Source organism: Delphinapterus leucas, chromosome X (genome assembly GCF_059928025.1).
Source record: "Delphinapterus leucas isolate spDelLeu-1000000601 "Yukka" chromosome X, BTC_Dleu_Yukka2, whole genome shotgun sequence".
Lineage (NCBI taxonomy): Eukaryota > Metazoa > Chordata > Mammalia > Artiodactyla > Monodontidae > Delphinapterus > Delphinapterus leucas.
Window position 1 is genome coordinate 70,219,639 of NC_143150.1, and position 12,357 is coordinate 70,231,995.

Genomic DNA, 12,357 nt, shown 5'->3' on the forward strand with positions numbered 1-12,357 from the left:
TAGAGCTTGGATCTGAGCTCAAGCAGTTTGACTCTATAGAGTTCACATTCTCAACAATGACACTCTCCAAGGAAAAGACATTAGGAAGTGGTGTGAAAACAAGGGTCAGTTGGTTCACTACAGTTGAGATATCAGTGGGCATATTGTAAAATGCACAACGAAGGTGGCCAGAGGGGCGGTGACTTCTTAATGTGTTTGCTTTCCCTTCTGCCTGCTTCTGCCAGCAAGTGAAGTCAGAGGAGATCATCAAAAGAAGTGGCATCCTGACCTTGCTGGTTCAAAAACTACCTTTAGCAAAAATGGCTAAGGAAAGTGAGGCCAAGAACTTGTCCAGGGTCACCACACTAGGAAACTTTGGAGCCAAGATTCAACCTATTTCCTCTGACTTCAAGTCCTCTGACTGCAAATCTGGTGCTTTGAGAAAGGTTTTCTTCCCAAGTTAAGGATCGTATGGGTATTAAGCTTGTGGAAAGTTGAGGTTGGGACCTGTGGCATGGTTTGTGCTCTATCTTAATCATGAATAAGGGTGCAGCCTCCCTGTGGGATTTGCTGTTGCAGATCCTTGTGCATAGTTGAATCATCTTGCCACATTGTATGCCAAATGAGGATACTGTTTCCAGTTTAAAAGCAATGCTCCCCATGTTGAAGTGTTCAGCTACCTGTTGCTAGAACTGAAAGAACACATGGAAAAATCAATTTTCACATCAGAGTCCAGACTTTAGAGTCTCAGTTGGCCAGTCTGTATCCTGCCCTCCTTCTCCACTGTCTATCCATGAAAAGCCCTAGACAAGTCCTGTTTCCTCCTTATATTGCCAACTTGTCATGATCTCACCTTTTAGTCAACTCCTACAGCCCCATAGACTCCTTCCCCTCTGTAAACATGTGCATTTCTCTCTTATTCTAAAAAAATATTCCTGGGCTCTGACATCCCCCTAGGTTGATATACTATAATAATTCCCTCCTTTCACAATCAAATTTCTTCAAAAAGGAAGTTACACTTGACAGCATTGGCTTCACTCATTAACCCCTTGCAATCTGGCTTCCTCCCTTGCCTCGTGTGTTTTTCATAGAGCACCAGTGAACCCCTAATGGCAAAAGGGGTTTCTGACCCTTTTGCAATACATGACATTGTTACTACCTCTCCCTTCTTGTAACCCTCTCATCCCTTGATTTCTGTGAAACTGTACCAGTTCTCACCCAGCTATTCCTTTTTTGTCTCCTTTTTGGCATCTTTCTCTCCCAACTCCCACAAACAGCATTCTCCCAAATCACTCGCTTCTTCCTAGCTCAAAGATTCTCACCATGGCGTGGGGCAGGTTTTAAAAAGTGACATGATCTGATTTACATTTTTTAAGAAGCTCACTCTGCGGCTACAAAAAGAATGGATTGTAAGTCAACAAGAGTGGAAGTAGAAGCCAGCTAGGTATTGCAGGAAGTCCAAGTGAGAGATGACAGTGCCAGGACTGGGGTGGCGGCAGTGCAGAGGAGAGAAGTGGAGGTAGTTAAGACACGTCTTGGAGGTGAAACCAATGGAAATTGATGGATTAGATTTGGGAGTGAAAGAAAAGGAGGGAATACAAATAACTCCCAGGTTTCTGGCTTAGGCAACTGGATAGACGTTGGTATCTCTACTGAGCTATGAAAGATGGGGAAGGGGTGGCAAAGACTTGGATAGGAAAATCAGGAGTTTGGTTTGAAAATGTTAAGTTAGATATGATTAGACATCGCAGTGGAGACAGCCATGTTCCCTTGACTATCTCAACCACTGTTATGACTTTAGCTATCTCTTATCTATGTGGGGAAATAAACTGGGTTAAGCACCTGCCCTACCCTCTGATTTCTTCCTTCTCATTTCCCTCTTCCTTATATTGATACTGCTGGCCTTCTCTTCACACAGACTTTAAGAATTTTCAATAACTTCTCCATCTGCTCTCACCAATATTCAAGTACTAGTAGTAAGGAAGTCCTGTTGAACCTACCCTGTGCATTGTTTCTCCCTCTCTGTTTCCATTGTCCCTACCCTAGTTTAAATCATCATCGCTTTGGAATTCCCTGGCGGTCCAGTGGTTAGGACTCCATGCTTCCACTGCAGGGGGCACGAGTCCTAACCCTGGTCGGGATCCCGCATGCCACGCGGCACAGCCAAAAGAACAAAAAAACAAAACAAAACCATAAATGATCATTATTTCTTATCTGATCCATTGCAGCACTCTCACTGCTTGTAGTCTTTCAATAGCTAATCTTCCCTACACACTACTGCTGTAGAAATCTTTTATTTTAAGATTTCTGTTTATATGTCTCCCCATTTCCCACAGGGTGAAGTCTATTCTCTTTAGTCTAGTATTCAAAACACTTCATTGAGCCAGCCCCTTCAACTAAACTAGCCTAGAAATGTTCTCCTTTTTGTTTTTGCTTATGCTGTTGATTCTAGTCAGCATGCCCTCCCCTGGCTCCCTTCTTCACCAGGTAAAATCCCATCTATCCACTAGGACCCTCTCAGATGTCACTGAATAAGAACCCTAGTTGCCATTTACTAAGTACCAGTTATTAAGTACTTAATGCTTAGTTATTAAACAAGCATCCTACATTCGTTATCTGACTCTGCTTCTTGTGTATCCGTCTCATCTACAAGAATGCAAATTCCCTGAGAGCAGAGATCAGACTGTAATTCATCTTGAGGATTGAATCCTCAGCTGTACTGTACACTTAGTTGATGTCAGATAAAGTTTGATGAATGATTGAATGATGGCAGAACTTTGAGCTAATTGCTATGGGAAGATACAAAAGGAGCATGAGAGCTTACATTCTAGCTAAAGAAACACATCGCAGGAGAAAAAAAAATCCAGAATACTAAGTATTGAGGGGATACTAAATGGAGGGTTGAACAAGGTTAGATTTAACACAAAGTCATCCTGGAGGAATCAAGTTTATATAGTAAAGGGAATGTTCAAAAACTTCAGTGTCAGGCAGACCTGGTTTTGAATTCCTGCTTTTCTGTTTGTGTGTGTGACTTTGAACAGTTATTTTCTCTAAACTGCATCTGTAAAATGGGTGTATTACAACCTCCTTTATAGGACTGTTGCAAGGATGAAATGAGATAGTATATCCAAGTGCATATCACAATACTCCATAAATGTTTAAAGAGTAGGGGAAAAAAGCAAACTAGAATATTGGATTGTCTGAGAGGTTAATTCATGTTGATGTGAGAGTTGGGGCCTTGGGCATTGGCTAGTTTGTGTCAGATCATAGGGGCCCCCAGGAACCTGGAAATACTGATGGTAATTCTAAAACTGCTCCAGGATACTCTTTAATGTGAACCCTCACACTAAACCTAAAATATTTCCCTAACCCTTGTATAGCTGCAGAGAAAAAAAGGAGGGAAGGAAGAAGAGCTGCAGTTTCCAAACGTCACTGAAAGTATCTGCTTACACACTTAACTCCAAGTGAATTTTCAAGGAGTGATTTGACATCATTGCTTGACTGGAATCTACGAAGCAATTTACAAAGTACCAGCCAGCGTCTTGGGAAAGTGGTACCAGCTTTGCCAGAGTAAATTATTGAGATTGTTAACTCTTATATGGACATGGATAGTTAATGATGAAAAGCAGTGAACTAAGTTGCAGCACAGAATTGACTGTGTAAACTTTTCAAACAGTTTGTACCATTAATTAATCCCCCACCAAAAAGAGCCCGTCTGATGTGTTGGGTGGTGCTGGGCTCTTAGTGGCCACACTGTGTCTGTCTTTAGATATTTATACGGGTGTGTTTGCAGATTGAGACAATTCATAAAGCGTTGACGGTGATCCTTTTTTTTTTTTTTTTTTTTTAGCGCTAAAACTCAAATTCGCGGCTATTTTAGTAATTAGCCCTGACTCTTCCGCTACTTAAATCCCTCGAAACTACATCTCCCAGCATGCTCTGAAGCTGGTGTGACTTCATCTCAAATGGCCCCGTAGGGCAACAATGGTTAGTTTTGACTGTGCTTATTTGTGCTATAAAATATCGATCCTAATTGGCAGCTATTTGGGCTTTTATATCTGCCGACCTCCGTTTTTGAACTGTAGTCACTAAATGTAGGGGTTCTGGCCTGACAAGGCCCATGCATTTCTTCAATTGGATGGGGAGCAGGGACAGTGTCACCGGCGATCTCGAAACTAGGAGGGAATGTTGACCAGGGAGCACCGCTGCGGCCGATCAGAGGAGCAGGAACCGGAGCCCGGGCTGAGTCCGAAAAAAGCCGGATCCGGACGGTGGCTCCGGAACGGCTGTAAGTGGAAGATGGAGGAGCCGGAGGAACCGGCGGACGGTGGGCAGTCGCTGCCCCCGGTTTACATTTACAGTCCCGAGTATGTTAGCATGTGCGACTCCCTGGCCAAAGTCCCCAAACGGGTAAGAAAGGTTGGGATGAAAGACCGTGGGTTTTGGGGGTGTGGGTGGGGGGCCGGTGGACGGGAGGGCATTAGGAAGCGAAGAGGATACAGGGCTGGGGGAAATCTTCAGCAGAAATTTGGGCGGCTGTACCAGGTGATGGAGGAAGTGTTCCCTTAGAGAGTTTCCTGAGAGCGCAGCGGGGCGTCCAACGGACAGGTGGGGGTGGGGTGGAGGTGCGGGGGAGGGGAAGGGATGGCATGGAGGGGATGGTGTCTCTACTGCCAGGGATCCCCGAAGTGGAGAAGAAGCTGCAGGAGAAAAGTGTTCCAACACCTCCGTAAGGCCCGATAGCTTTCTCCTTAGCGATTTAGATACTTTGTATTGTCTAAAGTGCTTTGTAATTGTTAAGTAAAAAGGGAGGGGAGTTAAAAGTTAGTTCCTTTGTTCAGGATGATGAAGTCGATGGAATTTCTCTGAATTAAACATTTGAGACTATTTTCTGCCTTTTTTTTCTTCCATTTTTGCTGATGTTTTTAGGCCAGTATGGTACATTCCTTGATTGAAGCATATGCACTGCATAAGCAAATGAGGTAAGTTGTGCTTGAACAGAGCCCTGAACCCAGGTGTTCATAGCCTTAACTTCCTGCTTCACAGTGGGAGTAATTAGGGAGAGAATGGTCCTTTTTTAAAAGTTTTTTGTGATTCACAGTGTTGGTAATCTGCCTGTAACCTAGTAAAAGCTCTTGAAGAATTAAGAAAACTCGAAAAAAGTACTTGAAGCAGTTAAGAAATAGGACTTTATTGCTGGGAGGGAAGTATCCTAGGGATAGGTGTTTTGTGGAGGTTTCGGGGTGAGTACATTTGGGTACTAAAACCTATCTGATAGAAAAAAAGATGTTCAGCTGGGAGGTGTTCTGGTTTTGGGGTTGTTTGTTTTTTGTCTTTCCTAAGCCAGCTCTTGAGAGTATGGGTTCAACTTAAGACTTTTAGATACACCATTACCACCACCAAACTTTAATGATGAGCCTGGAGACAGTCAAGACCAAAGGAAACTCCTGGAGCCAAGGCCATAACTCAGCACAGAGCTAAGTGCTTCTTTAAAAAAAAACAAAAAAATGAACTTGCTGTTTGTTGTTATAAGAGTAAATATTATAACCCTGACACTTGTAGGATTATTTGTGACATTTTCTGGCCAATTGGGTGAACATCTGTCTATGCTGGCTAGTGTGATATGCTTCATTTATCTCCCAGAAGGTAGTGTAAATTTTATCCTTATTATTAACAAAATCATTTATTGAGTATCTTCTTTATGAATGTTTTTCAACCGTTTTTTAACCCATAGGTTTGGTAAACAGAAAAACTACATGCTTTCCATTAAAGTTATTTAACAGTTCAAAAAATTACTTTGACAAACAAGAAATCAAAGCAAAGCAAAACTGTCTAATTTCCTTGCTGTTAAGTAGGGAGGCTCTCAGTAAGGATTTGTTAAGGAAGAGGAAGGGTATTAAAAGAGGGAGCAATTAGGGCCGGGAAACATGGTACAAGAAACTGTAAAATTTTTATTTTAATGGGCAGAGTTATCACTTCTGAGGGTGTAGACATGTTTTCTTGAAGAAGAAGCAAGACTCCTTGGATCTTAGCTATATATATTTACTTTTTGAGGCTGAGCTTGCTTGGTGATGGTAGTAGCCTGTATAACCATATTAATTCAGGAGAAACTCATGGGCATGTTCCCCTTCAGCAAACAAAAAAAACACTGATGCCTCCCTGTGGCCTGGGTCATGCTTTTTAAACTTGAATGTGCATATGAATCACCTTGTTAAAATACAGATTCTTTTTTTTTTAATTGTATAGTTGATTTACAATGTTGTTTAGTTTTTGGTGTACAGCAAAGTGATATATATATATATCTTTTTCATATTCTTTTCCATTATGGTTTATCACAGGATATTGAATATAGTTCCCTGTGCTATACAATAGGACCTTGTTGTCTTTCCATTTTCTATATAATAGTTTGCATCTGCTAAGCCCAAACTCCCAATCCAAAATATATGGAATGTTTCACAAATTTGAGTGTCATCCTTGCATAGGGGCCTTGCTATCTCTGTATCATTCCAATTTTAGTATATGTGCTGCTGAAGTGAGCACTGAAGTACAAATTCTGATTCAGTAGGTCTGAGGGGAGGCTGAAATTCTGCCTTTCTAACAAGCTCCCAGGTGATGCTGCTGCTGGTCCATAGACCACCCTTTGAGTGGTGAGGGCTAGAGAGCAGTAGTGGCAGTGGCAGAGTCAGGAAGAGGATATGGGGACTAGGCAGCTAGAAGTTAGAGGTGGTTAAGTCCTGTTGTTAGGTTAGCACCCTGTATTCTCTCCGTCACTCCTATTTTCACTTCTTGTGAACAGTGGGTTGAGAGCTTCTGAGCAAAGCCCAGTTCCAGCCTGTTTGCTCCTTCTCTCCTTCCTCTCAGAGGCAGATGTGAGGGACCAATTATAGAAACTTTCACATTTTTTGGTTGCCTATTTTTTTAATCCTTTAATATTAATAATAATGACAGTTATCCACAAGGCATTTTCATGTATGTTATCATTTAATCTTCACCTAAGTCCCATAAGATATCCCCACTTTACAGATGAGGAAACTGAACTACAGAACAGTCAGCTTATCTGAGGTTATAGAGCTGGTAATTAGGACGGGAAGCCAGCTCTCTGACTCCAAATTCAAAATTCATGACAATACAGCTGCCTATTAAAGTAAAAATGTAGCTGAAAGGATTGTATTTGCCCAATTAGGAAAACTGATTCAAATGAAAATATCTCTTCCTACTGGTTTGTCATGATAGTTGTAACTCACAGAGCAAAATTTGTCTAATACCTGATTATTTAACTTAAATATAATAACTCTTTTTTTTTAACCTGCCTATAAACTCAAGGGAGATATCTATCCTCTCACCCTTTTTTAATGGAGTCAACATGTAGATGTGAGGAAATGAAGACTGTATTGCAGTGGAGGAACAGAACGTGTTTATTGCTTCAGCCTCCTGGAACCAGAAGCTGGAAGTTGTATTTTCGCTCCAACTGCTGGCTCCTGCTTCCAGGTTCTGGCATACTCTGGATCTGACTCACTCACCTTTCTTTGTTCCCTGTTATTATTAGGATAGTTAAGCCCAAAGTGGCCTCCATGGAGGAGATGGCCACTTTCCACACCGATGCCTATCTGCAGCATCTCCAGAAGGTCAGCCAAGAAGGAGATGATGATCATCCAGACTCCATAGAATATGGACTAGGTAAAGTCATTACTAGGCAATGATGGGAGATAGATGACCTCCATCTATAGATCATAACTACTTAATCTTTTATAACTTGCATGATGGTCTTTAATACTTTTAAGTTAACAACTAATGTGTTAACCACAATATTAATCTTCCTTTAACCACACTCCCATATGAGTTGAGCAAAATTAATGCTGGATCAAATGGAGGAAAACCTTTCAGTTGCTTGGCGCCCTAATAGCAGTGCCCAGATTGGGTCTGGCTGTATGTACACTGATTTAACTGGCCTGTGACCTTATATTTTAACTTCAGTGTATATTTATATTCTTGCTAAGTTTGATACCTTATCTCTCATTAAACAGCTGTATTTTTAAAAGCCATAAGTGGCCAATAGGATAGTCTAGAGAAACAGCATGATTTAATAGAAGAACACTGGACTGGAGGTATGTGTGTAGGGCGGGGGTGCGGGCTTAAGACACCAGGGGGTCCCAGACATGGCTCTGTGTCATCACAGATATGACATATCACCTCTCAGTCCTCAGTTTCTCCATCTGTAGGATGTGACTAATTAATCTTCAAGGTTTAGTCTTTCTAGCTGTAATACTGAAGAATTCCTTCCCCGACATTGAAGGTGTTTAGCTCTCATTTTGGAGCTGATGTTAGCACAGTAGCTTTCTGGTAGGGTATGTTGTTGTCATACCTCAATCTACTCCTCCTAATAGGGTACTGGACCCAATTCCAATGTGTGGAGGGAGGAATTTCCCCCCACACCACCAAACAATGCTCAGGACACCAGCTTGGTGTCCTACAATTCAACTCAGTTCTGACACTCTCTACCCGGAGAGAGCATCAGATTCCACAGGTGAAGTGCTCAGTCCCACAAGACTTCTCTCCACATCAGACATCAGTTGCAAACCCAAGCTGTTACCTGTGCTCTGGCTGACAGGCTGCAAATTGGAGGTTCTAGCAACCTCACCAACTCAGAATGCCAAGCACAAGTCCAAGTTGTTACCTGTACTTCTGACCAACACTCTATAAATCAGAAATTCCCATGACCCCCTCCTTGAATTTAATTAATTTGCTAGAGCGGCTCACAGAACCCAGGAAACCCATATATTCACTAGATTACCAGTTAATCATTAAAGGATATAACTCAGGAACAGCCAGATGGAAGAGGTGCATAAAGGCAACGTATGGGGAAAGGGCATGGAGTTTCCATGCCCTCTCCAGGTGTGCCACTCTCCCCAAATCTCTACGTGTTCACCAACCCAGAAGCTCTCCAAACCCTCTCCTTTGGGGTTTTTATGGAGGCTTCATTACATAGGCATGAATGATTAAGTCATTGGCCAATTGGTGATTAAACTTGTTGACCTAAACAAGTAGGCTGCCAGATATTTCTCCATCAAAGATGGGTTTGTTTGGGATCAGCAGAGAATTGCAATTTGGGGTCTGCAACCGTGGCAAGCCATGGCAAGGGAAGGAGAACACTTTTACAGAGAGGGAAAGGAACTTGGGAGAGCTATGGTTTTAAAAAAAAAGAGTCTATGGCTTTTTCATTGAGTCCTTGCCAGGAAAGAAGAGAAGTCTTTCTTCTTGTTAAACTTGGTTATTGTTTCAGCGTGTGAGAGCTCCCCCTTCTGGTCTCCTGACTATTTAATTGAAGTTTGTGTTTATTCATTTTTTACAAACTCAATCACCAGTTCCTCTGGCCTCACACAGGAGGTCAGGGGGGTGGAACTGATAGTTCCAACCCTCATAATTCTACTGGCAACCAACCCCCATCCTTGGTCCACAAGTTACCTCATTAATACAACCAATACACATCTATAACTCGTCATTTAGGAATTCCAAGAATTTTAGGAACTCTGTGCCACAAACTGTGAAGAAATACAGTTGATCCTTAAACAGCGCATGGGTTAGGGGCACCCACCCTCCGTGGAGTCGAAAACCTGAGTATAACTTATAGTTAGCCCTCCACATCTGCAGTTGCGCATCCGCGGATTCAACCTACTGCTAATGGTGTAGTACTGTAGTATTTACTGCTGAAAAAAAAATCCACCTGTAAGTAGGCCTGCGCTGTTCAAACCCATGTTGTTCAAGGGTTAACTGTATATTCTTTATTATAAATCATAATATCACACCCCTCTTTATCCAGCTTATCTTTTAACAAGCTCTTCTGATGTTTGCCTGAAGGTTATGACTGCCCAGCCACTGAAGGAATATTTGACTATGCAGCAGCTGTAGGAGGGGCTACAATCACAGCTGCCCAGTGCCTGATTGATGGAATGTGCAAAGTAGCGATCAACTGGTCTGGAGGGTGGCATCATGCAAAGAAGTAAGAAAATGACCTTTCTGCTTTCTATCTCTTTCCTTGAGTCAGTTTCTTATTTATGTAAACTCTTATGTTTATTGTATTGGCAGTTATTGAGAGTGGGGGGTGTGTGTGTATGACACTTCTTTACTACGCCTTCTGAAGAGATACAAGTAAAATAAAAGATGACATAATATAGTGGAAAGTGTACTATTGAAAGTCAGGACACCTGGGCTTTATGCCTACTTTTTCTACAAACTTGGCTGACTGACTTGGACAGATTAACCTCTCTCGGTCTCAGTCTCTTCATCAGGAAAATGGGCAGAGCAAAGGATATTAATCTAGATATCTAGACAATCTCTAAATTCCTTTTAAGCTTTCTGGAAATTCCCCTGTCTTCAAGGAACTTATACTCTAGAAACATTATTAAAACTAGAATAATTAGGGAGCAACATCAATTTTGGTACCAATTGAATATATGTATGAGATGAAGAGATTTAGCAATAAGGAGCAGTTAATCATGGAAGTCTTGGAAGAGGTGAATTTTGGAGCTAGTTCTTGAAAGGAGTGGCAAACAGATTTTTGAATAGATGGAGAATTGATGAGAACAGATTTAAAACAAAAGGCTGAAGAATCAAAAAGGAGGCTTAGGGCTTCCCTGGTGGCGCAGTGGTTAAGAGTCCACCTGCCAATGCAGGGGACACGGGTTCAAGCCCTGGTCTGGGAAGATCCCACATGCCGCAGAGCAACTAAGCCCATGTGCCACAACTACTGAGCCCATGTGCCACAACTACTGATGCCTGCGTGCCTAGAGCCCATGCTCCGCAACAAGAGAAACTACTGCAATGAGAAGCCCGTGCAACGCAATGAAGAGTAGCCCCCACTCGCCACAACTAGAGAAAGCCTGCGCACAGCAACAAAGACCCAATGCAGCCAAAAATAAATAAATAAATTTTTTTTAAAAAGAGGCTTATGCTGCCATCTCTAAGCAGCAAAGTGGCAACTGAGAGGTGTTACCCTAAGGAGAAAGGGCTTGTGCAACAGCTATTGGGTGCTACTTGGAGTTACAGGAAAAGTCCTTTTTGAGTTTGATGTTAACATTTCAAACAGCTATACTCTGTGTCTGACAGGGACTGCTGAGCCTTATTCAGCATTTGGTATCTTGCTTAAGATGGCTGTAGTACATGTTGGAGGAGAAGGATTTTATTTATTGATTTATTTATTTTTATTGAAGTATAGTTAATTTGCAAAGTTGTGTTAGTTTCAGCTGTACAGCAAAGTGGTTCAGTTATACTTTTCAGATTCTTTTCCATTATAGGTTATTACAAGATGCTGAGTATAGTTCCCTGTGCTACATAGTAGGTCCTTGTTGTTTACCTATTCTATATATAGTAGTGTGTATCTGTTAACCCCAAACTCCTAATTTATCCCCCCCTCCAGAGGAGAGGGAATTTAAAAACTGAATTTATCAATGTGCTATTTGAGTGAAATAAAGCAGCAGTGGTAGGAACTGCCAATGCATCATTCACACACCAGTTGTTCATACTATCTGCCATGACCTTGATACTCTAGTGCTCTTGAGTCTAGAGAAAACAGCACTTTATTTTTCAGAATAAAATCTTGAGCACAATTTCAGCATATGCAGATTAAGGTAATAATATGGAATTCTTTTCATCAAATGGATAGATTTCATGACCAAAGAAATCCTTGAGTAAGTTTACTACTAGAATCTACAACTGAGGTGGTGGAGCATAGAGAAGCTGTGTTTAGTAATGAGTTTTACATGGTCTTAAAAACAAAGAGAAACAACCTGCCTTTTGTTAGTTTTTGCTCTATTAAAAAAATTCAAAATCAAGACAGTGATCTCTAGGAGGGAAAAATGACCCTGTCTGCTTCAAGCTATAGATAAAAGGGACAAAACCAAGCTTCTCTGAACCAAGGACTTCTCTGCCTTCTCATGCTTAGCAAGTTGAAAAGAAAAGTAGTGTGGTTTCATGGGAAATGCCCAGTCCTACAAGTCAGCTCTAGTTTCTGCATGTGGCACTGGAGCTGCTTATATATTTAAATTCACCACTTAAGGCCTCCTAGGGCCTGGGTCAGTTTGCAGTGGAATACCCAGGTACCTGCCACTTCTTACTACTGTTTTGCTGCCAAAGGAAGCACACTCTATCTCCAGCCAATTATGGCTGCCTCTGGGCTGTATGCAGGCGTGGGCATACCCACACGCCATTATCTTAACTGTTTCAGACAGCTTGCAGCTGATCCTACCTGGAAACAGACATGCCTGTGGTAAATATAAATTACCAAGAGTCTCTAGAGATTGCCCCAATTCAGGTCCAAATTCCAAGGCGTTCTTGGCACCTCTAGAACCTCTCTGCAGATGGACTACAGGCATTTAGCCCACA

At 41.9% G+C, this 12,357-nt stretch overlaps 1 protein-coding gene and 1 non-coding gene across 5 annotated transcripts in view; one reads left to right on the forward strand and one right to left on the reverse strand.

Moving 5' to 3' along the window:
• Nucleotides 1-2,755: 2,755 nt before the first annotated feature.
• Nucleotides 2,756-12,357, forward strand: part of HDAC8 (histone deacetylase 8) — a 244,923-nt gene continuing 235,321 nt past the window's right edge. The window contains exons 1-5 of one of the 4 annotated variants that reach the window (XM_022565592.2): nt 2,756-3,549; nt 3,830-4,389; nt 4,909-4,961; nt 7,526-7,656; nt 9,835-9,976. In XM_022565592.2, the coding sequence (XP_022421300.1) occupies nt 4,165-4,389; nt 4,909-4,961; nt 7,526-7,656; nt 9,835-9,976 (551 nt within the window). In that variant the 5' untranslated portion in view covers nt 2,756-3,549; nt 3,830-4,164. Of the gene's footprint in view, nt 3,550-3,795; nt 4,390-4,908; nt 4,962-7,525; nt 7,657-9,834; nt 9,981-12,357 lie in introns of those variants that run through there. The other 3 variants (XM_089904375.1, XM_022565591.2, XM_089904374.1) reach the window with 3 other exon arrangements.
• LOC115802309 (U6 spliceosomal RNA) lies at nt 6,417-6,519 on the reverse strand. The gene has a single exon (XR_004022735.1). It is a non-coding gene; the product is annotated as a U6 spliceosomal RNA (small nuclear RNA).